This window comes from Crocuta crocuta, unplaced genomic scaffold (assembly GCF_008692635.1).
Source record: "Crocuta crocuta isolate KB4526 unplaced genomic scaffold, BGI_CrCroc_1.0 scaffold113, whole genome shotgun sequence".
NCBI lineage: Eukaryota > Metazoa > Chordata > Mammalia > Carnivora > Hyaenidae > Crocuta > Crocuta crocuta.
In genome coordinates this window covers 15412590-15439444 of record NW_027530368.1, presented here as the reverse complement: position 1 = coordinate 15439444, position 26855 = coordinate 15412590, and the positions used below count along the sequence as shown (strand labels likewise).

Sequence of the window (26855 nt, the reverse complement as noted above, 5' to 3'; positions counted from 1 at the left end):
CAAAGTTTGTCTGAAATTGGTGTCAATTTCTAATCTCCTGTGATAGACTCAGTCTTCTGTGGTTGATGAAACTTCCCTGGAGGGAATTTGTAACAGTTGAGTCTTTTTTGGAGGCCCCGTCCTTATGCAAATAAAGGGAATTCAGAGAAAGCCCCTCCCTGCATTTGGTCTTTTTCAGGTGCTCTTAGCCCAAAATAATCCTTCTGCCAAAGAGGCGTATTTTAGGGTCACATATTTTGCTATCCTTCACAAACATGTTTCATGGATCTTGATGGATAAAGCTCTTTTTCTGATAGAATTAAGATTATAATTTTGAACAAGTGAATGAAATGCAGTAAAAAAAGAAAAAAAAACTGCTCATTAATCATCTTAGTGCCTAATCTAGTTGGAAAGATAAGAGCAATACAAACAAAAATGCATGGGTTAGGGGCACCTGGGTGGCTCAATTGGTTGAGCATTGACTCTTGATTCAGCTCAGGTCATGATCCTAGGGTTCTGGGATCAAGCCCAGGTGGGGCTTTGCACTGAGCCTGGAGACTGCTTAAGATTCTTTTTCCCTCTGCCCCTCTTCCCCACTCGTTCTCTCTTTCTCTTTAAATTAAAAATAGATAAATAAATAAAGCATGGGTTAAATAAAGAACATTTTCCTCATTTAGGTTTGAACTTGCTTGAACAATGGTATGAATCTAAGTACTAGGTTGAGTGACATAGTCAGCTTTGTTTAATAGAAATGGAATGCAAGCCACTTACGTAATTTAAAATTTTCTAAGAGCCCATTAAAGTAAAAAAAAAAAAAAAAAAGAAACAGGTGAAATTTACTTCAATGATATATATTATTTAATCCAATATTTCTAGAATGTTATTATTCCAACATGTTATCAAATTAAAACAAAAACTATTTTTAGTTAAAGTCTTTAAAATGCAAGATGTATTGAGTCACATTTCAGGAGCTCAGGAGCCACATATAGCAAGTGGCTACCATATTGAATGGTACTGATCAAGACCATTAGAGTATACTTAGGGTCCACAGAGAGTAGGATTCCCTGTAGAAATGTTGATTGAGACTTTGAATTACCAAATTCTCTTATATAGCAAAGAGCTAACAAAGATCTCTAATATAGTGTCTTGACTCAATGTCAGAGAGAGAGAGTTGAATAAATTTCTGATGTCACTGAGCTATAGTCTTGGATCTCATGGCTTATCAGTTATACTTTTAGCTTTATGATATTTGAAATATTTGAGTAATTTCAAAGAAATACAGAAAAGCATTGATTGTAATGTTCTTATTCATTTTTTTAATTTAAATATATACGTTAATATGTATTTAAATGTAAGTGCATTTTAAGAATTGAGTATAGGTCTATACACATATACATACATCCACTACATGTGTGGTTCCTGTTGTGAAAAGAAATTTGCTGAGGCATGTGATTTGTCTATATTCAAATAGAAAAAGTCTTTCTTCTTTCAATCAAAGTATATTTCACATACTTTTTAGTTTTTCTCATTACCAAAATAATACTTGTTTTACAGCAATGTTTAAGGTTTCAGATGTTATGCAGTACCCTCTACTATCTGAATGTTAGAAGCTGATCCTGGGAATGTTAGCAAGTGCACACCACTGAGGAAGGATTTTGAAGAAATGTGTAGCCATTTTGAGGAAGAGGGCTCCGTACTTCAGAGACTATAGCAAAGCTGTGTGTTCCCAATTTTGTCATTGTTCCATCCAAAGTGGTACTTGTAAATGTAGGATCAGCTCTTTAATGAGAGGCCATCAGGAATCACTTTGTTCAACTTAGTTTGTCCTGACTCATTAAAAAGCTAAGCAAATTCATATCAAATTATATCATATTTTTGCATTTTGCCACGTTTCTCATCATTTCCTGAATATAAATGAAGAAATTCAGGTTTTCCTTAATAACACCTTTATGTCCAGCTACATTCTTTTCAGCTAATACTCTTTCCAGATACACTGTTTCGACAGACACTTCATCAGCATTTGTTGCCTGAGGCCGAGAAGAAACTAGCCACTGTGTCTCACTCCTCGTGCGTGTACAGCAGTCCTCTAGCTTGGAGATCAATAGCCAAGGCCTTTCAGTAATCATCAACTCAGAGTAAAGGGGAAGGAGCAGAGAAGTTTGGTATTTACTTTTGACTTGGAGAAATACTGTGCCTGGAGCATTAATAGAAATAGTTATAAGAGGGAAAAGAAAAGTCTGAATACAAGAACAAAGACAAGGTTTTTTCTTTGTGTATGAAAAGAGGAGGAGGGAAAGGAACAAAGAAAACTGGTTTAGGGGATGGGAAAAATTGCTGTGATTTTAGTATCAAACAAGTGAAAAAGTTTCTAAAAATACAGGGAAGGAGAGAGAACTGAGAGTTTGAATTCTGCTTTAACGCTAGGTACAACACAGAACCAAGCACACTAAGGGAGAATTGCATAAATAAAGGCCTGGGTTTGGGTGTTAGGCAAATCTGGGTTGAATTCTGACCTGACTGAGCCATTTAGAAACTGAATGACTTCTCCCTAGTCACAAGACTTTGTTCCTATTCAGCATCATTGAGATAACAGTAATTATGAGGATTAAATGGAGTAATGTTTTTAAAGGACTTTGGAACTTGGTAAACATACACACATACACACACACACACACACTATTTATTTATTTATTTATTTATTTATTTATTTACCAACTCCATCCTTAATGATTAGCTGAATCCCAGGTTCAGTGTCTGGTGCCACAGGGGATTAGGATGGTGACAGAAACTTCCATTGGACAGATTTTCTATTTATCGTGCCATGGATTATGATAGATTTAGCTACTAATGTGGTAAAACTAAGAACATAGAGAATGTCATTGGAGGATGACATTTTTCTTACTGACCTAAATAGTTTTTACCATTAAAATTTACGATAATAAGCATGATGACCTAGTGAAAAAATCTCATTTAAGTTGTATTTCATGTACCTCAGATATGGAAGACACTGGGTTTCAGAAATAAGGCCAAAGCTCCAGAGAAACAGAGTTATATGTAATAAATTTAAGCTAAACTCCTTTGTAGGCTTATCTGAGTAAAAATAGACATGGTTTGTCTATAGAAGTTTTAGTGTTTTGAAGTTGGGCATAGTGATGACCATTTAGCATCTTTGAATTATCAGGCACAGAACAGATGTTCAACAGTTATTTGCCTGAGAGACGGAGACTGAGGTTGGGATACACAGCCTACACAAGCCAGTCTTCTTTATTCCCTTCCATAATCACAGATGGCACCCTTAATTCCAGCCTATAATCTGACAGAGGTACTCTTAGTCACAAGAAAAGCTGAGACAAGTTGATTATCATGACATCATCTGGTAGAATCTATCTGTGCTTTATTGACAATTCAAAAGCATTATGTTTTATAAAGAAGAACATGTTATTATAACTAAAATTAAACTCAGGTGAAGCCTTAAGATTGAATCACTTGTCCGTGGATAAATGCGCAGATTTCATCTAAGAGATGGTTGTACCTTTTTTGGGACGTGCTTTCAGATTAGTTCTAGTTTGCTTTAGAAACACAGGAGAAACCTTTTTTTGGGGGGGAATGAGGAAGAGGGTAGCCTAAGTAGGTTTGTTAGAAATTATCAAAGCTTAACTCACTCATTGATAAGGAAACAGACTTGTATTTTTGAAGGAATAGAAAAGATGATTTATGCATGTGTCGTTTTTACTTTACTTTTTTGTCCACAATAATGGATTAATTTTTGAGGTATGTAGAATAATGTTCAGAAGAGCCAATGATAATGCTGGCAACAAAGTGGCATTATTGGAACACATATGGCTTCATTATGTATTGCTGTATGAAATGCCATTTTGGCAGTGTCTTAGAGTGAAAGCTTTGGGGTAAGCAGTTACTCTTATCTGACACAGTGCAACATTATAGGGCCCCTGTGACTGTAACTACAAAATTTTGAAAATGAGGCCGTGGGGGTTAGAAGAAGGACATAAACATGAGATAGGGAAAACTTGTGCTAGAAACTAGTATACATAATAAATTAGTTCCCAGATGAAGGTGTGGAGAGAGAGATGCACAAGAGGAAGGTATCAGTTGGGATTTTGTGAATTTAATACACTTGTTAGACCTATACACCAGAAATAAAAGTCTGTAGAAGATGTATTTTAATTTTGCGTTTGTTGTCCATAGGCTATTAATTTTGAGTTCTTGAAGAAAGAGGAATGTTCACGAACCTATCAGCTTAAGAAATCTAAGTATTTATAGAAGTTTGGGTTCTTTGTATAAAAAGGGAGAGTTCTTTTAAAGCTTAGCTTTGCTTGTCTTTTTCATTTTGTTGAGTGTCTGATCTTTTTAACATATGTTACGGTTCTTCATTTTCAACATTTTTACTGTCAATTTTTTTTTTTTTTTTTGCCTTCAGGGAAGATTTACAAACTACTCATTCTTCATTGATTTATATATTATGTTTCTTCCATTGCACCTGTTACTGTCTTAGAACTGCTTACAGTGGTCAAGGTTTTAAAATTTGAAACCTATTGCTATAGGGAAATTTCTTCTTCACGAAATGAGCTCACCTCTATTGCCACACAATAAAAGAACTCTCAGCTTTTGAGAGCTTCTGGCCTCCTTATGAAATATGGATAGACTTTGCTTCTGAAGTGTTTTGGGGTTGTTTTTTTTTTTTTTTCCTTTTTCCTTTCGATATGGAAGACGAGGAATAAATAGTAGGTATGGTCTTTCTTTTAAGACACAGTAATATCCATGTTTATAAAATAAAGGAGAGGAAAATTAAACTCTGAAGCTCTAAATATGAGGATTCACTTGAAAATAGTTATTTGGATGATGAAAACTTGTCCACTGTTGACACGTAATGGTACAGAGGTGTTCATGCATCTTATACCGCTCACGTACTTGGTTTTGCAATTAGTACTTCTTCAGAATGTTTGTCCTTTATAACTCCAATGCGTGGAATGAATATACTATACAATATTCCACACAGAAGAATATCTTAGGAGAAAAGGCAGAAAACTCAGGAAGTGTTTCAAGACAGTTGTTGAAGGTTTCCACCGTTCCTTTTAACAGGATGAGCCTCAGTCAGGTAGACTTTTCTTTAATGTCTCCAATCAAGTAATACTTGAGGGAAATGATTCTGTAGAAAGACATCCATTGAAGGCCAGAAACATCTACAGATGCAATGTGATCCCAAGCAATGAAGCATGTGGCCCTTCATTGGCATTATATGATAACAGGAGGATCTTCTGGCAGAAGAGCTGACTTTTGCTGCGTTCTGCATGCTGCCCCTCCAAACCCATCTTTGATTGGCACCTATGCCCTATTGAAACTGGCATCACACCTTCTGAATGGGCCCGGTGCCAGGCTAGCAGATGGGTATGGGCAAAAGCATGCCAGAAACCCAGTATGTGCATCAAGTTTAAGTATTAGGGGCCCAAACTCTCATCCAGGGATATAAAAACTGCAGTCTGTTGAGAGCTTTTTGTGCTTAAGGTTAAAGGACATGCCATTTCTACCCCAGCTTAGAGGTTGATTAATTTTGAAAGTCAAACAGGAGCTCCCGTGGCTGTGTCAGGCAAAATTCTATCTTTGGTGAATGAGAATTACTACTTCATGTAGGGAAGAGAAAGTATTGTAATGAAGTTTCCAATGAGAGTTACTCTCCTGCAAGTGCCTCCAGCACTTAAGCAGCATGCATTCAGTGGAGATGAATATTTCTGTTCTCCAGCAGAGCCAGGTGCAATCAAAGCCAGATCTTCAACCTGCTGCAGTAAAGAACCCACATTTAGAAAGGGCAGGCAAAGTTTGGAAGAACTCCTTGGTGGCAGCTCTCACCGTGAGCTGATGGAGCTTCACGAAAGCCTATAAAGGAGATGAAGGAAAAACTCCACAAACAAAAACCCCTTCAGGATACTTCACCCTCCAATGGAAAGATCTTCGGCAAACCCGAAAGGAAAAGTTCAGTCCTTTATCCTCCATGCAGAAATTGTTCTGAATTTTATATCAATAAGAACTTAGTTTACCAAAATGTTAGAATCAACTTAATGCATAAGTAACAAAGTTTTCTATTCTAACATTTATTTCATTGCATGTCTATCATGTATATAAACTTCACTTCTTGAATAATGGATTTTGCATAAAATTGAGTTCTAAATATCATATTCCTTATGATCGTCTCACACCAACTACGGAACTGGGCAAAAAAAAAAAAAAGGGAGGGCACCATTCCTTGTGACCACTATAATCATATCCCTCTAAACGCTCTTAAATTGACAGGAATGCCTGGAAGGCCAGCTGTGGCCAAGAGATGCTTTTCCTAATCACCTTATAGCCATTGCTTTTTCTTTTCCACTGTGTAAACTTTATCTATGGAACAGATTCCATGAGACCGTTGTGAATACTTCAACGTATTCAAAACATATAACTGCCACAAATTAAACTACTAAAACTAAAGCTGGTGCACTGTAACTGCCAAGTAAAGCTGGCACGTCCCTCTGTCAGACTGCGGGAGAGTATGCCATACAGTCCTCAGAAAACACAATTCATCCAGAAGCACTCTTGTCACTCGCTCTGATATTAAAACAGAGAAAGTGACATTAATTAAAGAAGTGACATGAGCCAACAAAGGCAATGAAATTCTAAGCTTTGGCTCATGTGCAGACCTTATTCCAACTTACTCTGCTTAGGTATTGTGGCCATTTCTGGAGTAGTGTGACCACTCTCCCCCCTTCCTCCTCTCACCTCCCTGTTCCGGAACCTCGTTTTCAGGCAACTGAAATTGTAGCTCCAAAGGTTGGACCAGCCAATTGGTGCGCTGGTAGTTAGCGCAAGGTTTCCCCAAAGAGTAGTGTGGTGGCATGTGATGCCTTGACTGCACTCGATAAGTGCGTGAGAAGAACAGCTAGAGGCGGAGGAGAGCTGGTCTAACAGAAGCAAGCAGCAGCTTACACAGAACAGAGTACCTAGATTTGGTGGACCCGCAGCCAGGAGAGTCTGTCGGAGCTTGGGCTGTGAAAACAAATGGTGGCCGGTGGCCCTTAATGAAAATCCGAGCATGCGCAGGAGGCAAGCAAGGAAGGGAGCACCCACAACTTCCCCGTCTTTGTTTCCATGGTGTGTTCTTTCAGTGTTTATCTCGTCGCTTCCTGCGATCGCTGTGCGCTGTGCGTGTACTCTTTCATTCACCTCCCCCACAACACTGCATCCTAAACTCCTTGCAGGCATTCTCTCGGGATGCTTAAACAAGGCCTTGCCTAGGACAGTGTTTCAAAAACCATAGGTTAGATGAGCTCCAGAACTAGTCTGTTGGTGGAAAAATAATTTTCCCAACCACTAGGTTACCTGAGATGAAATTTTGTGCTCTGCATACTGTACCCCGCGGTATGTGTGTACGGCTCTGTACTTTTAGATCTAGAGGTGTTGTTCTGTATATTTTAGGGGGAGACAAGTATCTGTTCACTTTCTTTTCAAGTATGTTTTTAAACTCTCAGAAACTGTGTACTTCATAGATCTTAGGGTTTATTGGGAAAAGTCNCCGAGCATGCGCAGGAGGCAAGCAAGGAAGGGAGCACCCACAACTTTCCCGTCTTTGTTTCCATGGTGTGTTCTTTCAGTGTTTTTCTCGTCGCTTCCTGCGATCGCTGTGCGCTGTGCGTGTACTTTCATTCACCTCCCCCACAACACTGCATCCTAAACTCCTTGCAGGCATTCTCTCGGGATGCTTAAACAAGGCCTTGCCTAGGACAGTGTTTCAAAAACCATAGGTTAGATGAGCTCCAGAACTAGTCTGTTGGTGGAAAAATAATTTTCCCAACCACTAGGTTACCTGAGATGAAATTTTGTGCTCTGCATACTGTACCCCGCGGTATGTGTGTACGGCTCTGTACTTTTAGATCTAGAGGTGTTGTTCTGTATATTTTAGGGGGAGACAAGTATCTGTTCACTTTCTTTTCAAGTATGTTTTTAAACTCTCAGAAACTGTGTACTTCATAGATCTTAGGGTTTATTGGGAAAAGTCTACTTCACTAATGCATAGTGCAGGGAATTAAAAAAAAACAAACAAACAACAAAACTGGACACTGTATGAAGCCTAAACAGTTTTGTATCTGGCAGAAAACAATTCTGTGTAGCACTTAATTGAATTCATCCAGGAGCACTAATAGCAGACCTAACTGCAAGTCTAAACTTCTGTGGAGGGAATGCCTGGATGTTGTTTGTGGTTAAATGGATTGATTTGTAGGCATGTAACATGCATAAGAAATCTGCTTTTCAAAGAATATAAACACAACTTTAACAGAAAATAAATTATTGGAATTTCTTTGAACTCAAGTGAATGAAAGGTCTGATTAAGAGTTTTGTACGTAGTCAGAAGCTTTTGTTATGGTTTCTGGGCATGGGTGTTTTATATTTGAGCTCGGGAATTTTCTGTCTGTGTAATTAGTCATGAGGTTTAATGTACATTTTTCATATCAGGCAGACAATGGCTTCAAAGAGACAGCAATGCTGCAAAGGAGCAAGAAAAGAAGGCCAAAGTTGACACACACAGAGGCAAAACAGTGTAAGAAAAATCAACACGTTTTGCAAAATCAATCATTGAAAATGTGTCAGTGTTCAGGAGACTGTCTTTAATTTGCAATCCAAGTGAAAAAGAGTATTTAAATATGAGAGGCAGTATTATTGAGCCCAGCATGCCTGCTACCACTTGTTTGACTAGCTCAGAATAGAACACTGAGAGGCAAGGGCTCAAAGTTAAATGAACATTTATACATTTTAAAATCAAATGAAGGATTCAGAGTATATTCATGAATTAAAGTTTTTTTCAGAACCCTAAATTTAATCAGCTGGAATTACTTTTAAAGTGTCATTCTATTTAACTTTTGGGAATGATGAATTTGCCTTTTAATAGGGATGCCGTATTTTATCATGAAGATGAAACAAACTGTCTTTTGTTAATTATTCCCCAGAGACACTGGCCATTTTTCTCATCTAGGCTCAACATGGAGTAACAGCAGCTTTCCCCAAATTTATTTCTAGCAAGAGCAATCGGAAGCTACAACATGTATGAAAAAAAGAGGCTCATGGAGAGCACAGCTTCCATTGTATGTGTTCTGAGTGCCACCTAATGAAATTCTTAGAGGTGATGCTACCAAAGCCTCACTCAGGAGGCCGTGAACACAGAACACAGAAAAGTAGAAAAGAATGAAAGAGCAAATCTACACTAGAGAGTAGCAGACGAGTCATACGCGTCTGCGGCATCCGGTAACTGCTACCGATAGTTGTCGAAATCTTTTTTAGGAAATCGTTACCAACATCAGCTTCTACTAAAGTCTTTTCACTTAAGTGCGTGCCAGGCTCTGTGTTGAATGCTTTATGTGCGTTATTTCATTTCCTTCGCTCAGTAAACTACTAAGGAAGATATGGAGGCTTAGGGCGGTGAAGAGATTTGCTTGGGTGCCTTGCAGTTTTTGTAATTGTCCCCATCTACATTTGAACTCAGGTCTCTTGGCTCTAGTGATGGATGTCCTTTGTCAAAGAACACTTTCAATGTATCGCTAGCCAGAGAAGATGGTTGCAGATGATATGCTCATGACATGCTCATTTCTAAAATAACCGTGAAATATCTCATTGATAGTATTGGCAGCTCGTTTAAGAAATCTGTTAGTGATGATGCTGATAACGGTGTCATTTTCCTTCAGATTGAGAACCTGAGGTGTCGAGCATCCGCGATATGTTTTTAATATTAAGTTCACAAAAATCTGTGGAGGAACATCTGATATTTATAGTAAATCTAATGCTAAGAACTGGAAAAATGCATTAAAAATGTACTATACTTAGGTCAAACAATATTTTTATGAAAAAAAAAGTGAGAGGAGTCAACCAATAGCGCATACAAACTGGTAAGAAAGAAAGAGTTGGTGGATTTTTTGCTCTTTGCAAACGGAATAATTTTATGCATTTGAGTCTAAACAGCAGGAAGATCAAAAGAAGCCTCTTTAAAGCCCTATGATACAATTTGAATAGGCATCCTGTAGAAATAGATAATGTGACAAATAATTGGGTTATTCTTGACCATGTCTTTTTATTCATTGGATAGTAAAGATACACTAATATTTAGAAAACTAGGTCTTTTGAGAGTAAAACAAAACAAAACAAAATACTTAGATTAGTAGAATCTTGGTAAAGAGTATGTTTTCGTATAGTATTTGCTCAGATCCCCAAATACTTAATCTTTAATAGGAGTATAATTTGTGCAAAATTTTTCAATTCCTTCAAGATGTTATTACATAACGGTAGTGATTTATTACAAATCTGTAAATGAGTTTATGAAAAAAAATTGTAACATTTCACGCAGAGGCAAATGCTTAGGTGTTTTTTTGTGGAGATGAGATATTTAATAGGTACTGCAAAGCTAGTTTTTATACTAGGATACTTTTTTTCTTTGGAGAATATGCATAGCAAGGGAAAGAATGAACAAAATAAAGTATTGCATTAGAATATTTGTTTTTCAGCACTTACAGTGATATGGGGTTATTAATTTCAACTTCTGGAAAATGTGAAGAAAAGCTATTCATTATATTTCATCTTGTTTCTATTAAAAAATCACATGCTAAAAAAATCAATTCTAACATAGGTTTCCAGTGTCAGATGTGAGTATTACAGTTGAGAGTGGGTATTAGTTATGTAAACTTTCTATCTTACAAAGTGTTAGAAAGATGGCAGAGGAAAAATAGTAAGACCCCCCCCCAAAAAAAAAAAAATCCCTACACAATTCACTTCAAGGTAAGTGAGGAAAAAGCAAAAGAAAGTTGTATATCTAATGAGAAGATATTGCCATGTGATGAAAAGGAGAGGAAAAAATTGTATAGACTCTATAGTATCAGAATTTCTACTCCAGCAGAAAGCTTTTGAACAAGTATAAGTGTTCTGAAATTTAGTGCAGTGTAAATGGAATGCATTATGGAATCGTTGTAAAAATAGAGATTTTTATTGGGAGAAGGAAATTTTAAGTTCTTTCTGACCCTGAAAAATCTGTGAGGTTCTAAAAGGTGGTAAGAGATACTGAAACATAGATAGAGGTTTTATGGAAAGGGTTGATCCAGCTGAGCAAAAATTAGTTATACTATTAATGAACAAGCAAAGCAAATGTTTGTCAGAGAACAGTGATCTAAAAGAGATCATCAAGAAGAAAAAATAGTAGTTCTATTATCTGTCTATGTAATATATCTTTGGTAATAAGAAGGTAAAGACCTTTACAAAAATGGGACCATTATTAAAGAGCAAGGCTTCCTTTATTTGAAGCCTAATTTCAGCATGAATTTTACAAAGTGTTTTAAAAAGTGAGGGCAGGGCTGAAGTTCTTACATAGTAGGTTTTTAAACAAAATACAAAATTTGCAATACCATTTTAGGAAATGAGGTCAAGAACTATATTAGCCTGAAATTCATAGGCTGAAAATACAAAGACATCACGATAGCTAAAAGAAACATGGCTCTCATTCAAGTATACTGTCTGACCAAATTAAATGTCTCGTAAGAGATAGGAGGGAACACTTGAGGTCTTAGGAAATCTGAAATAATTTTATAACAGATTACCACAAAGATAAAGGACATTTGAAAGTGCATAATTTAAAGAGACCTAGAAGAGCTAAATGAATTAAAAAATTAAAAGAAGATTTGATGATACAAAGTACCACCAGTTCAGTAAAAATCGTTATGAACATAGAGTTTTATATTGCAATCCAGATTTCTAAGGTAGATTTATAAACCATGGTTAGGAATTATAGAGTCGAAAGTTAAACAAAAAAAGCTAAATTATATGTTAATCCTTCAAGCAAGCTTAAAACATACCGAGTTAATAATGATGAAAATACCTGAATTTAGAATGTAGCAGTGTTGGAAGTTTGAGAATAGGTAAATGGATTGAAAAATTGTCTATTATAACATGAAGTAAAATATGAAGTATGTATCACTACTGCTAAGGAATGGGCAAAGAAGCACAAAGAAGAATAACAATAATATAAATTTACAGAGTGTTGGATCATAGTACAATTGCCATTTATTGTATTCGATAAAAGCAGTCTGGCCCTTTGTGAAGTATCAGTGACAAAAATCCCTTATCAATTGTCAAAAGAGAAGTACTTAAAACAATAAAAAGATCAAGGTTTTCCATGCACAGGTAAATAAAGAGTAAAATAAAGCAGGACTTTATTGTTATTTTTTACATTCTATAGTAAAACCTTTAAAAGAGCTAAATAAGGACATTACAGAATGGCAGAAATTTAATAAAGCCAAGTGAAAATGTAACGATAGAATGTAATATGTCCAGAATGCTACAGTGTATTTTTATGCTTAAAAAAAAAAAAGAGAGAATCTAGAAGACATTTAATAAGAAATTATTACAAATGTAGTTATGACTGGAGGTGTTATAAACAAACTCAGAAAGGGACAAATCTATTGCCAGTAGGTCTTCATAGTTCTCTAATGGTGCCTAGCATACAGGTGGAATGAGCAGGGGTTCTGGTCTCTCCACCCATGTTTCAACCTGAGCGTTTCCACCTTGATCTTCTGTGTATCGAGCTTGGTTTCTATTTAAATTTTTTTAACGTTATTTATTTTTGAGGGAGAGAGAGAGAGAGAGAGAGACAGAACACCAGTGGTAGAGGGGCAGAGAGAGAGCTGGAGACAGAATCCAAAGCAGGCTCCAGGCTCTGAGCTGTCCTCACACAGCCCGATGCAGGACTTGAACTTGTGAGTCATGAGATCACGACCTGAGCTGAAGCTGGACTCCTAACCGACCCAGCCACCCAGGCAACCCCTGTGGTATTAAGTTTTTGAGGAACATTCTAGCACTAAAAAGAGTTTGAAGATAACTGATTAAACTATAATATTTAATAAGCTACAAAGTTGAATATGTAATTAATAAATAATTTTTATTTGGAAGGGATTTAACACCTTTATAGAGAATAAGCTTTTGTTTGCTAACTCTACAGGAACTCATTTTAAGAATTAAGTATGTGGTGATTTAGTAAGTATTAAAAAAAAAAACAACCAATGTTGGGGCACCTGGGTGGCTCAGATGTTGAGCTTCCAACTTTAACTCAGGTCATGTCTCATGGTTCATGAGTTCAAGCCACACATCTGGCTCACTGTTGTCAGTTGTCAGCCTGTCAGGCCCGCTTTGGATTTTGTGCCCCCTCCCTCACCGCCCCTCCCCTGCTTGTGTGCTCTCTCTCTCAAAACAAACAACAACAACAACAAAAATCCCAGAATTTTTATGTGTTACAGTCTTTGAATTCGCTGCTGGAAATAACTACTAAGATCAACTTGCTTGTTCTGTTTTTGTCTTTCTCCCTAGCATTCTGTCCCCAGTTTCTACATATTCCAATTATGTTTATTTGAAGACCACCTTCCCCTTGAGGCCTAGTGTTGCTATCCATTTTGCATTTTCTGCCAAAGTTATACATCGTATATTTTCAAAATTATGTTTGCCTTGTTGCCATTCAGCATATTTTACTTTATGTTACAATTATATATTGTATCATTTTGTTAATATTTTTAAATTGACATAAAAAATGCCTTTTGGTCTGTGCACATCTCTATGGGTTTTATCGTACCACAACAGTTAGAGTGCAGAACAGGTTCCTCATCCCTAAAGTCTTCCTCATACTGTCCCCGTGTAGTTACATCCTGTCCTTAGCTCTAGCTGGTGGCAACCACTGATCTGTTCTGTCGCTACAACTTTGTCTTTTAAAAAACGTACAGAATTCCAATTGAGTGGGATCATACAGTATGTAACCTTTTGAGATTGGATTCTTTTTCATATAGCATAGTGCCTTCGAAATTCGTCCAAGTCGTACATATCCATAGTTTATTTCTTTTTATTGCCGAGGAGTACTGTACTATATGGATGTACCACAATTTGTTTAATCTGCCATTGAAGGACATTTAGGTAATTCCTTCAACTTTGCTCTTTTTCAAAATTATTTTATCTCTTCTAGTCCCTGCCTTTATGTATACATTTTTAAATCAATTTACCTGTATTTACAAAAAAAAAAAAAAAGAAGAAGAAAGAAGGAAACTTTCCTGAGATTTTGGTTGGTATTTAATTATTTAAAAAAAATTTTTTTTAATGTTTTATTTATTTCTGAGAGAGAGAGAGAGAGAGAGAGAGAGCGAGCATGAGCAGGGGAGGGTCAGAGAGAGACAGGGAGACACAGAATCTGAAACAGGCTCCAGGCTCTGAGCTAGCTGTCAGCACAGAGCCCGACGCGGGGCTCGAACCCACGAACTGTGAGATCATGACCTGAGCCGAAGTTGGTCGCTTAACCGACTGAGCCACTTAGGCTCCCTGGTTGGTATTTAATTAAATCTATAGATAAATTTGAAGAGAATTGACAGTTTTGCTATGAGGAGTCTTTCCATCTACAAATATAGTATGTTTCTCCATTTCTTTAGCTATTTAATTTCTTTCATCAGCATTTTATAGTTTTTAGCATAATTGGCCTTGTACATGTACTGATACTTAAGTATAAATGAAAGTTTTCTTTTTATATTTTTGGTGCTATTGAAAATGTCATTGCTTTTAAAATTTTGGTTTTCAATTGTACATTATTAGTACATAGAAATACAGTTGATTTTTGCATGTTCACCTTATGTTCCATGATCTTGGCAAACTTGTTTATTCTAGGATTTTCTGTATGGATAATCCTGTCTTCTGTAAAAAGGGACTGCTTTAGTTCTTCTTTTCCAATCTGTATGTCTTTTATTTTTCTCAACTTTTTGCACTGGCCATGACTTCTAGTACTTTATTGAATAGGAATGGTGATAATGGATATTGTTGACTTGATCCAAATTTTAAGGACAAAGCTTTCAGTCTCTCATCATTTAGTATCATGTTAACAACAGGTTTTTGTTTTTTAAATAAATAGTCTATAAAGCTGAGGGAGCTTTCTCCTAGTATACGCAAAGATTTTATCAGGAATAGGTATTAAATTTTGTCAAATGCTTTTTCTGCTTCAATTGTTATGATTGTGCAGTTTGGGGTTCCCCCCCCCCAATCAATGTCATGAGGGCTCTTGGTCTGTAGTTTTCTTTTTCTTTTTCCTACTAATGTTGTCTAGTTTTGATATCAGAGTAATGCTGGCTTTATAAAATGAGTTGTGAATTATTCCTTCCTTTTCTGCTTTCTGGAAGTGAGTATGTAGAGTTGGTATTATTTCTTTTTTAAAAGTTTTGTAGAATTCTACACTGAAGTCATTGGGCTTAGAGATACTTCTTATCAGATGTTTTTTCTTAACTTGATTTTACTTTCATCAGTAGTTTTAGAACTAATTTGGTTATTTCATCTTAGATAACTTTTAGTAACTTGTGATGTTTAAGGAATTGGTCCATTGAATCTAAATTGTCAAATTTGTATATATAAAGTTCATAATTGTACTTTTTTTTTTGAGAGTGAGACAGAGAGGGCATGCAAGTAGGGGAGAAGGGCAGAGGGAGGGAGAGAGAGAATCTTAAGCATGTTTCACGTTCAGCATAGAAATCAGAGTGGGGCTTGATCCCACAATCCTGGAATCATGGCTAGAGCTGAAATCAAGAGTCAGGTATTCAACTGACTAAATCACCCAGGTGCCCCCATAATTATACTTTTAATGTCACCATGTTTTATAGTGATAAATCTTTCATTCCTGATATAGATAATTTTTATCTTTTTCTTGCCCGTTGCTCTGGCTAGGATTTCCAGTACTACGTTGAGTAAAAATGGTGAGAGTGAGTACTCTTGTCTTGTTCCTGACCTTAAATGAAAAGCTTTTAAGCTTTTCACAGTTCAGTATATTTGGTATTGGTGTCTCAAAACTGGCCTTAATTATGTTGAGGTATGTTCTTTCTGTACCCAAATGTTTGAGAGGCTTGCATGGTGAAAGGATGTTGAATTTGTCAGATGCCTTTTTTTAATCTATTGACATTATCTTAAGACTTTTATCCTTCATTTTCTTAATGTGGTGGGTGGATTGCATTGATTGATTTGCCTATGTTGAACCATCCTTGCATTTCAAAAATAAATCCTACTTGATTATGGTGTGTGAACCTTTAATGTACTGTTGAATTCATTTTCCCAGTATTTTGTTGAGTACTTTTGTATATATGTTTATCAGGGATATTGGTCTGTAATTTTTCTTTCTTGGAGTGTCCTTGTCTGGCTTGATTTTTACTATTGTCTTCCTAGTCTCTATTTCATTTATTTCCACTCTGACCTTTGTTATTTCCTTCTTTCTACTAACTTTGAGCTTTGTTCTTTTTCTCGTTCCTTAATGCCTAAAGTTGGGTTGTTTATTTTAGATTTTTATTTTTTTTAGTGTAGAAGTTTATTGTTATACACTCTCCTCTTAGAACTACTTTTGCTGCATTTCCTAAGTATCGATATGTTGTTTTCATTTCTATTTGTTTCAGGTATTTTTAAATTTGAAAGTATGCTTTACTCATTTATTTATTTATTAAAATTTTAAAGTATACTTGACACACAATGTTAGATTAATTTCAGGGTACAATACAGTGATTCAACTTCTTTATAGGATATTCTATGCTCATTACGAGTGTAGTTACCATCTATTACCACACAATACCTTTGACTTTATTCACTATGCTGTGCCGTTTATTCTAATGACTTACTCATTCCCTGACTAGAAGTCTGTATTTCCCACTCCCCTTTCCCCATTTTGCCCATTATTCCATCCCCATTCTCTCTGACAACCATCACTCTGTTGTCTGTATTTATAGGTCTGACTCTGCCTTATTTTTGTTCATTTTTTTTTACATTCCACATATGAATGAAATTATATGGTATTTGTATTTCTCAGTCTGAGTTATTTCACTTGGTATAATGCCCTCTCGGTCCATTCATGTAGTTGCAAATGGCACAGTCTCATCCTTTTTTATGGCTATGTAATATTTGTGGGTGTGTACATTATATCTTCCTTATCCATTCAACTATTGATGGGCACTTAGACTGCTGCTGTATCTTGGCTGTGTAAATAATGCTGCAATAAACATAGAGGTGAGTATATTTTTTTGAATTACTGTTTTCATTTTCTTTGAGTAAATACCTGGTAGTAGAATTATTGGATCATGTGGTATTTCCATCTTTAATTGTTTGAAGAAACCTTTGTACTGTTTTCCACAGTGGCTGTACCAATTTGCATTCCCACGAACAGTGTGTGAAGGTTCCTTTTTCTCTACATCCTCACCAACATTTGTTATTTCTTGTTTGTTATTTCTTGTTATTTCATGATTAGTGATGTTGAGCATCTTTTCATGTGTCTATTGGACATCTGTATGTCTTCTTGGAAAAAAAGTCTGTTTAGATCCTCTGCCCACTTTAAAAATTTAGAGAGAGAGCGAGCAAGCAGGAGAGGGGCAGAGAGAGAGGGAGACAGGATCTGAAGTGGCTCTGCGCTGACAGAAGACAGCCCCATGCAGGGCTTGAACTCATGAGCCATGAGATCATGATCTAGGCTAAAGTTGGACCTTAACTGACTAAGCCACCTAGTTGTCCCCCCTCTGCCTATTTTAATTGGACTATTTGTTAGTTTGAGTGTGAGCTGTGTGTGTGTGTGTGTGTGTGTGTTGGGGGGGTTGTGGTGGTGCTGAGCTGTACAGGTTATTTTTTCCTTCTTTAATTCTTTAAGCCATTGGTCATTTGGAAGCATGTTGTTTAATCTCCGTATTTCTATGAATTTTCAAATTTTCTTCTTGTAATTGATACCACTTTCATCCCATTGTGGTCAGAAAGGATATTTGATATGCTCACAGTTTCTTAAATTTGTTTTAAGAAATTTTAGTTTTTTTGTTTTTTGGGGTTTTTTTGGTCACTTACCCTGATTTATCTTGAAGACTATTCCATATGTGCTTGAGAAGAATGTGTATTCTGTCTATTCTATCTATGTCTGTTAGGTCCGTCTTGTCTAACATAGAGTTGAAGTCAGTGTTTTTTTTTTACTGACTTTTTGTCTGATGATCTATTCATTGCTGGAATTAGGATATTGAAGCCCCCTATTATCCATTTTTAGTTCAGTTATTATTCAACTCAGTAATTTGTTTGGTGTTTTGTAATTTTTGTTCATTTGCTTCTTTGTTGAAATCTAACTTTGTTCATACATTGCTGTCTCCTGACCTCACTAATCATCTTTTTGATCATTATTTTGAACCATCAGGTAAACCACTTATCTCCTTTTCATAAAGATCTGTTTCTGGAAACTTATCTTTTTTTTTTTTTCCATTTGGAAAATATTCCACCATTTCTTCATTTTCCTTGACTCTCTTCATTGTTTTCTGTGCATTGGAGAGAATAACCACCTCTTCTGGACATGACAGAGTGGTCTTGTGTAGGAAAATGAATCTCGTCAGTCAGCCCAGCTGAAGCTCCTAGTTGTCTCTTCAGGCTGATTTCCCTAGCTGCCTTTTGTTCTTAGTCGCACCCAGTATTTGAGAGCATGCCAAGACTTGTCAGTGTTCCAAAGAAGGGGATCACAGTGAGTGTCCCTTATTGATGTATTTTCTCATTACCCTGATGTGTAGGAGGAGCTCAGCGAGTTTCTAAATCTCTTTCAGAAGGAACTACTTACTTCATGTGTGGCTGTACCTTTCCATTCTCAGGCAGAGGGGAGCTCAGGAGCCTCCCAAGGCACCATCTTGAGTACTTCTCGGTTTTCTTAAAATAAAAATGTAATTTCTAACTACTACCTTTATTCATTAAATTATTCATCAGCTATTTAATGAATACTTATTAGACCTTACCTGGGGTTCTTGAGACACATCTAAATAAAACTAAATCTTTCTGTCTTTGTGATGCGAAGACATTCTATCAGAGAAAAACAAGTAACAAATATATACTTTAACTATATCCTAATTGGTTTCAACATGAAAATTTTAGTATTATTCAGTGCTATGTATTTTATTTCTTTTGCTTTTTAAGATAGAAAGAGAAAGAGCGAGAGAGAGAAAGAATCTTAAGCAGGTTTCATGGCCAGCACAGAGCCTGATACAGAGCTTAATCTCATGACCTTGAGATCATGACCTGAGCCAGAATCCAGAGTCAGACACTTAACTGACTGAGCCACCAAGGTGCAAGCAAGTCCTGTGTATTTTCTAAATTCCATTGTGATTTCTTCTTTGGCCTATGATCTAGGCATTATAGTCACATAATGTAGTCTTAATAATTCTTATTCTTTGATATTCAAGGAAACCTGCTTTCTGGGTAAAATTATGGGCAGTTAAAAAATGTTTTTGAAAAGAATGTATGTGATTTAATTGTTGGGTTATTTTATGTGGCCTTTAGACAAAAACTGTTAATTGTATTATTTTAATTATTTTTGTCTGCTTGCCTATACATTACATATTGTTTTAAAATATTCCATGATTTTTGCACTTTTTCATTTTTCTTCTAAGTCTGGGTTTTGATTTCTCTATTATGAAGGTACATTATCAGATGTTTTCAAGTTCATGAATTTAGTCATTCCATTGAATCATTTTTCTAATGATTAGGTGGTACTAACTTTATATCTAGTAATTCTTTTGTCCTAAGATTTCTATAATTTTGAAAATACATATCTAGTCTTTTTTCAGCTTGTTTTGGCTAGTTTCTTTATCTTTTTATTTTCTCTGCATCACTAGGTTTTAGTTATGTCTCATAAATAGTATACATTTATTTATTTTTCTGACAATTTTATAGTTTCTTTTAACATTTTTTTTTTTTTAATTGAGAGCCAGAGAGAGACAGAGCATGAGCTGGAGAGGGGCAGAGAGAGGGGGAGACACGGAATCCAAAGCAGGCTTCAGGCTCTGAGCTGTCAGCACAGAGCACACCACGGGGCTTGAACTCACAAATCGTGAGATCATGACCTGAGCTATAGTCGGATACTTAACTGACTGAGCCACCCACACGCCCCACAATCCTACAGTTTCTTTTCTTACCTGATGAACTTAGTCTACTCAAATTTATTATGATTACTGGCATGTTTTTTCACATCTAAGATATCTGTGATTATAAGATACATCATCATTTTATATACATATGTTGACTCTCCATTAGATGCTTAAAAGTTCATAATTATCTGTCACTTGAATCATTGTTTTTGTGTTTATATACAGCCTGCTTTATATCCAATACCTAATACTTCCCATTAAACTATGATACAATACCTTTAAAATAGTCTTACATGTGGAACTTATAGAGTACTCAGTTGGTACAGTCCTGTCTTAACATTTTTTTTCACTAACATCAAGTTTAAGTACCACTTTTCTGTTTTTGGACTGGTAAATTAATTAATTTTTCTACGTGCACAAATCATTTTTAGTGACAATTAAATGTAACACATAACATTATTAGCAATGTATAAGGGTCAATGGAAATGAAGACAGACATCTGGGACTAGGTTTGTACCTGTGTAGGCAGTGACAACTGTCACACTGCTATGTGGTCAACAGCAACTATAAGGTGTCTTCAGTTACAAGATACATTCAAATTTCAGAGATAATATAATATGAAAACATGTGTGGCTAAAAATCGATATGAAATTGGTATTTATTTCTGTTTCCTATTTTATATTTTCCCTGCCTTTAAAAAAAAAACCTGTTATTTTCCTATCTTCCTTTTTTTCCCAATTTTTGCCAATCTTCCTATTTTTAGGGTTTTTAAATTCTTTTTTCCTTTACTGATATTGAAGTTACTAATTTTATTTCTATTATTTTAGAGATTGCCTTTAAACTTTCAATATACTCTCTTGATTTAATAAACTATGAAGCTAATCGTTGTCTCCTCTTTTCTCCTGGATACATATATGGCATTACGACACTGTAACTCTAGTCATCATGTCCTGGTTTGTTCGTTATTTTGTTCAAGTGAGCCTTTTCTCACTTCTTACCTTAACCTCACTTTTATCACTGTTGTAGTTGACTTTCAGACTTTATTTTAGGTTTAATTGAGAAAAGTAATGTCTAGGGTTTGGTATCCTTACACCTTATGGTCTACTTGTATTCCGTTGCATTTTAATGTCAAATCCTAGGGAATAACTTTTTACCTAGTTGAGGCATGTTGCTCTTTCTTAACTGGTTGCCCTGGCCAGTGGGTTTGTATATTCCAATTAGCCAGGCTTGGTCATGTGACCAACTGAGATGTAAGGGCGGGAGTACCGTGTGAAGTAGCCCTACGAGGTCCGTGTGGGTAGTGGGAGGTTTGGGTCCTCAAAGGAAAAACTAGATAGAATTCCTAGTGAATAGAAAACAAGTGCTAGGAGGGCAGATAGCCTATATGTCCAGTATGTATTTTTACCACCTCATCAGAGCTTTCAATAGAAGTTTATTTTTGTTAAGTTTATTTATTTATTTTGAGAGAGAGAGGGAAAGAAGGCAAAAGCAGAGAAGGGGCAGAGAGAAGGGAGAGAGAGAATTGCAACCAGGCTCCTCACTGTCAGCACAGAGCCCCATGCAGGGCACAAACCCATGAACTCTGAGATCATGACCTGAGCTGAAACCAAGAGTTGGGCTCTTAACCACTGAGCCACCTAGGTGCCCCTTTAAAAAATATTTTATCTTGTCAGAAATTTAAATGAAGGTGTAAGGCTGCTATACTGTCAACACTATCACTGTCTATGATTGAGCATTCTTTTCAGTTCCATCATCAAGTCCTACCAGTTTTGCTTTCTGAAATCTCTGAAATCTATGTACCATCGGTAGTCTAGTCCAAGCTGTAGTCCTCTTTTCTCTGGTCAATCAAAATTAAATCCTTATTGATGGGCCCAGTATGTACTATGGTTCCCCTTCAGACTGGTCTCCACACTGCAGTGTAGTGATCTGTTCAGAATACATGTCTAATTATGTGTTTCCGATCCTCCACCTAGACCTCAAGTTTTAAAAGCCTTTCATTAGGCAGAAGTTATTAACCAGATTTGCATCTGGCCCACCATCACTTCTCCAACTGTTCTGGCTCAATGATTTCCTTTCATGTAGATCCGATCATACATCCTCTTGTTACTATCTACCTCTCCCGTTTACATTTATTATAATTACAGTTTTGCACTTGTGTATGAGTATTTGATGAATGTCCGATTTCTCCATTAGACTATAAAAGCACATACCATGTCTGTTTTCCATTATCTTTTAATTGTACCAGCTAGAATGTGACTAAGCTTACAGTAGAAAATAAATATTTGTTTCATTCATTAATTGATTGATTACTATAAAGAGACCTCCATGGTAACGAGGATAATTTATTTGTTCAACATTCACCTCCAAGAGCTTTCCAGTCCATTGGTTTTGGATTTAGGCCTTCCAGTATAATCTGACTTGGAAGTTTATGGAGAATATTATGTAGTTATCAGATGACAAGTGCGGGATGTTTCGAATATAGGTCAACACATAGTTATGTTTGTGTGAAGTAATGTGAAAGGAAGATTCAGACTTGAAAGTGGTAGGGCTATACTGGTTGAAATCAACAAGGAGTAGTCCATCGCACTGGTTGGATATCTGTTGTCCGAATTGGCGCACAAATAAATTATTTATCTAGTTGACACCCCCATTTTTCCTTGTGCTTTTCTGCTTACATGTCTTGGGTTTGATGATATATTTGCTGCCATGGCCGCTTGCTTTTAGACAAGAAGCAGGAAGTTTCTACCAACTTCTACCTCAGAAAGCATATAACCTTTCCCAGAGTCAGTTTTGTGCTGAATGGACCAGGTCTAGGGCAGGGATGTTTCTCCCCAAGTTTGGGCACCACACTGGTAAAAGTAGTCTGCTGTAGGGTGGGAAGAAAGCCTTTTCTTACCTCTTCTTCGATAACAGGATTGGACTCCTTCTTCTGTGCATACTCTCTTTTGTTTTCTTTTTGCTTTAGACATGGATAATCCATTCCTCCTGCACTTCCCTTGGTACTACTGCATGGGGGAAAGTGGAATGACTTTACATGCATCAAGGTGAAAAGAGGGTTTTACTTGATATATGCAAGTTTAGGTTTTTGTTACTATAAAGAGGTCTGGGTTCATAATTTATACCCAAGATCAACTAACATTGAAGTAATAGTTTCTTCAAATGGTTGTTAGCGTTGCTGACATTAAAAATTTTGGGAAATGGTTAAGAAAATTGTGCATAAGTTGACTCTACTGTAAAGTAGATGGATATATTTTAGTAAATTTGTGTTTTGTTTTGTTTGCATCCATCATGGGAAATAAAGGAACGTTTATGGAGTAGGAGAAAGAGAAGGAGAAATGTTAGAAGAGGACAGTGTTTGATAAACATACTGAAAATTTACTTGAAGAATTTGATCTTGTTCTCCATCTGTCAGATGCTGATATTTAATCATATTCAATACTAGTTTCACCATCTTTCCTTTCCCTTTCCTTTAAACATAATACTAACACTTAGCCCAATGCCTTGCAAAGCCTAGCCTCATGGTAAATAAATACTGGTTAGCTGAATTAATGAAGGAAGGCATGGATGAAGAGTGAATGGATGAGTGGCAAGATTCTAGACTGTTACGGCACAAATAAATATGCAAGTCAATTTATCAAGATTTGAAAAAGAATTTTTAAATAATTTCGATAATGGAGATGAAAGGATTGCTTGGATCTAAAATTTGAACAGTGGAATTTTCAGAAGTTGAATTGCTATATCTAAAATACAAATGGCAAATATAAGATAAAGTGAGATAACTTGAAATGAACTTAATTATGAGATACACATTCTTTAATGTAGGAATGACTGATTGCAAGAGTCAGAAGATGATTTTTAAGAGTTGATTCTCATTCTCACCTGATTTATTTTAGAGTTTTGCCGCATAGAAATTGTCCTGAACTTTCGAGGAGGACAGCTACCATATGTTTGCATGTATAGGTGGATTAGGAGGAACTTAACGGCGGACCATGGGGGAGAAGAAGGGGAAACATAGTTGGGGAGAGGGAGGGAGGCAAACCATGAGAGACTCTTGAATGCAGAGAACAAACTGAGGACTGATGGGGTGGGAAGGGAGGGGAAGGGGGGTGATGGGCATGGGGGAGGGCACCTGTGGGGATGAGCACTGGGTGTTATATGGAAACCAACTTGACAATAAACTGTTTTTTTTTTTTTTAAAAAGAAAAAGATGTCCTGAACTTTCTAGTTAAGATGAATCAGTTTTTGCTTCTGAATTATCATAGAGTTTAATTTAGCACATTTGAATCAGTGGATTTTACCATGTATCATTTACTGGGTTTAATGCTTTATATCTATAAAATATTTTCCCCTACATTTGGATCTGTATGATTAATATCTGTTGTTTTCCATGTTTGAATATTTGAATATAGCTTATGGCAAAGTGTGGGCTCTGGTGTCCGATAGATTTAGAGTTTCAGTCCCCAGTCTGCTACTTCTCAGTGAGCAAATTATTCAACTTGTCGAACCTTAGTTGTATCTTGTGTAACGTGGAGACGATACCCACCATAAGATGTTCTTGGAAGGATGCAAAAGTGAATATATGTGAAGTGCTTAGCCCGGTGTTCAGTAACTGTGAACAACTAACTCTCCCCACCCCCTTGTGTTTTGTTCTGCAGCTTTCCCCACAAATAAACCAGATAAAGATGCGAGACATGTAATAAAAGTGGTGAGTATTGCTCTTAAATTTGTATTTCACTTTTTTCTGCTTTACTCATTGTATCTTTGTAAAAACATTTCTTAACGTAGCTTTTCTAATTTCACTTATCAGTAAATGTAGTATTATGGTATATTTTCACATTCTTAAAATGTAAAGACTGGAGAACTTTGTTCTTCTGTGTTGACATTTATCAGCTTTTTATCCTATCTAGCTATCTCTCCTCTCCTTTCTTCCTTTCCTTCTTCTCTTCTCTTCTCTAGATTGTAAGATCCTTAAAGACAAGGATGAGGTTTTATTTTTGTTTGTATCCCCTATGCCTAACACAATGAATGAGATATAGTGGACACTCAGTAAAGGTATCATGTATGAACGAACCCAGGGTAGTCCTGATGTCCATGTTGGTAGATAATGTCTGTGTTTGTGTCCATATATAATTCCCAGTACTTTTAGTAAGTTCTCTCCATAAGAAGACTGCTTTTCATGTGTAGGATTTTATAGAAATACCATTACAGGATGTTAAGTTTAAATATGAGATTATTTAGTTTAGTTAGTGCTTTTCTGCGATTTTTAGTGGAAGTGTGATGCCTGCATTTAATAATAAATTGTCCAGGAATTATTATATATTACTGGGGCGCCTGGGTGGCTCAGTCAGTTGGGCGACCGACTTCGGCTCAGGTCACGATCTCACGGTCCGTGGGTTCAAGCCGCGCGTCAGGCTCTGTGCTGACAGCTAGCTCAGAGCCTGGAGCCTCTTTCAGATTCTATGTCTCCTCTGCTCACGCTGTCTCTCTCAGAAATAAATTTTAAAAAACATTAAAAAAATTTTTAAAAAGAATGATTATGTATTACTAATGTATACTCATATTTTCACAGTTGAAATACCAATTGTATCTTTAAGATTATTTTTTCCTAATAAAATTAATTGTTCTTGTATTTTATAGGAATATCAGGAAAATGGCCCATTATTTTCAGAACTTAAATTTTATCAAAGAGCTGCAAAAAAAGACTACAGTAAGTAAATTTAGCAAAGCAAGCTACTTCTGTGTGTATATAGTTTGCTAAAGTGAGTGTTAATATTTTTCTCTTTTCTGGCCTTCTGGAAAATTCTTTTCAATCACAAATTTTCTTGTAAAATGATACAATCCACTATTATAGAAAAATAAGATAGATGGTGTGTACATGTTGATATTACATACATAATGAGTTAACATATTTCAAATCAAAGTTGCTTCTACTACTTTATATATAATATCAGGTTGTTGGTCTAAGCTACCAAGAGTTCTTTAAGTGTGAAAGATAGTAGAATGAAATCATATTTTTCATAGAAAACCATTTGGAGTCAAAGGTCATAAAGAAAAGATATTAAAATGGACAGTAGATATATAAACAAAGGAGTGGCCATAGAATGGATTAGTGTAAGGTGTATGGAAATGATTAAACATCAAAATGATTTAGAACATAAGCTAAGAGTGTTAGAAACTTGAATGTTGGGAAATGAGTTGGAGCTGGAAATGGAAACATGTAAGTACCACCAGTTAGAGGAATTTAATGAGAAATGGATGTGAGCAGAGCTGAAGAATAACTGAATTATTTTATAAATACTGTAGGATATAGATGGACTAAGTAAAGCTTTACAGAAGTCGATATGAATAAAAATGATACAGTCAAGGTCCTCTACATTGTGTTTAAAGAAAAGAATAATGAGAATAGACTCAATAATTAACATTATTTTCCGTAATAAAACCTAAATGTTAGGAAAGTAGTCTTTACTAACTGCTCAAAATATTGTCAGAGTGACAAATAGAACCATTAAACTTGATTTTTTATTGTAGAGCTGTGTTGCACATTAAACATATATGGTGGAAAAGTGGAAAATAAGCTACCTGATGGTTTCAGTGGATGTGATTTTTTTTTAACTAAATTTAATCAAAAGAGTTTCTGTATAACAATTTCATAGTAAATGATTTTTCTGCCCAATTTCTATTTTTTCGACTACCATGGCTTTAGATTTTTAAGTAATAGGAAATAAAAAAAGCCATCCCTCTACTGATTCTTTAGTAGTTAACATATGTTATATTTTATTTTATTTTATTTTAATTTTTTGAACATATGTTATGTTTTGGAATTTAACATATAAGGGAATGAAGTTTTTTTCATGAATAGAAGCATTGTATATATGACAGCAATGCATTTTATGACCGTGACGACTTTTGTTTTGGTTACAATTGATTTAA

General features: G+C 35.9%; 1 protein-coding gene across 4 annotated transcripts in view; it reads left to right on the top strand.

Moving 5' to 3' along the window:
* The window catches only part of VRK2 (VRK serine/threonine kinase 2), a 101597-nt gene that overhangs the window by 3357 nt on the left and 71385 nt on the right, over positions 1-26855 (top strand). For all 4 annotated transcript variants that reach the window (XM_077766485.1, XM_077766486.1, XM_077766483.1 and 1 more), the window contains 2 exons: positions 24581-24630; positions 25563-25632. In XM_077766485.1, coding sequence (XP_077622611.1) covers positions 24581-24630; positions 25563-25632 — 120 coding nt within the window. The remainder of the gene's footprint in view (positions 1-24580; positions 24631-25562; positions 25633-26855) is intronic.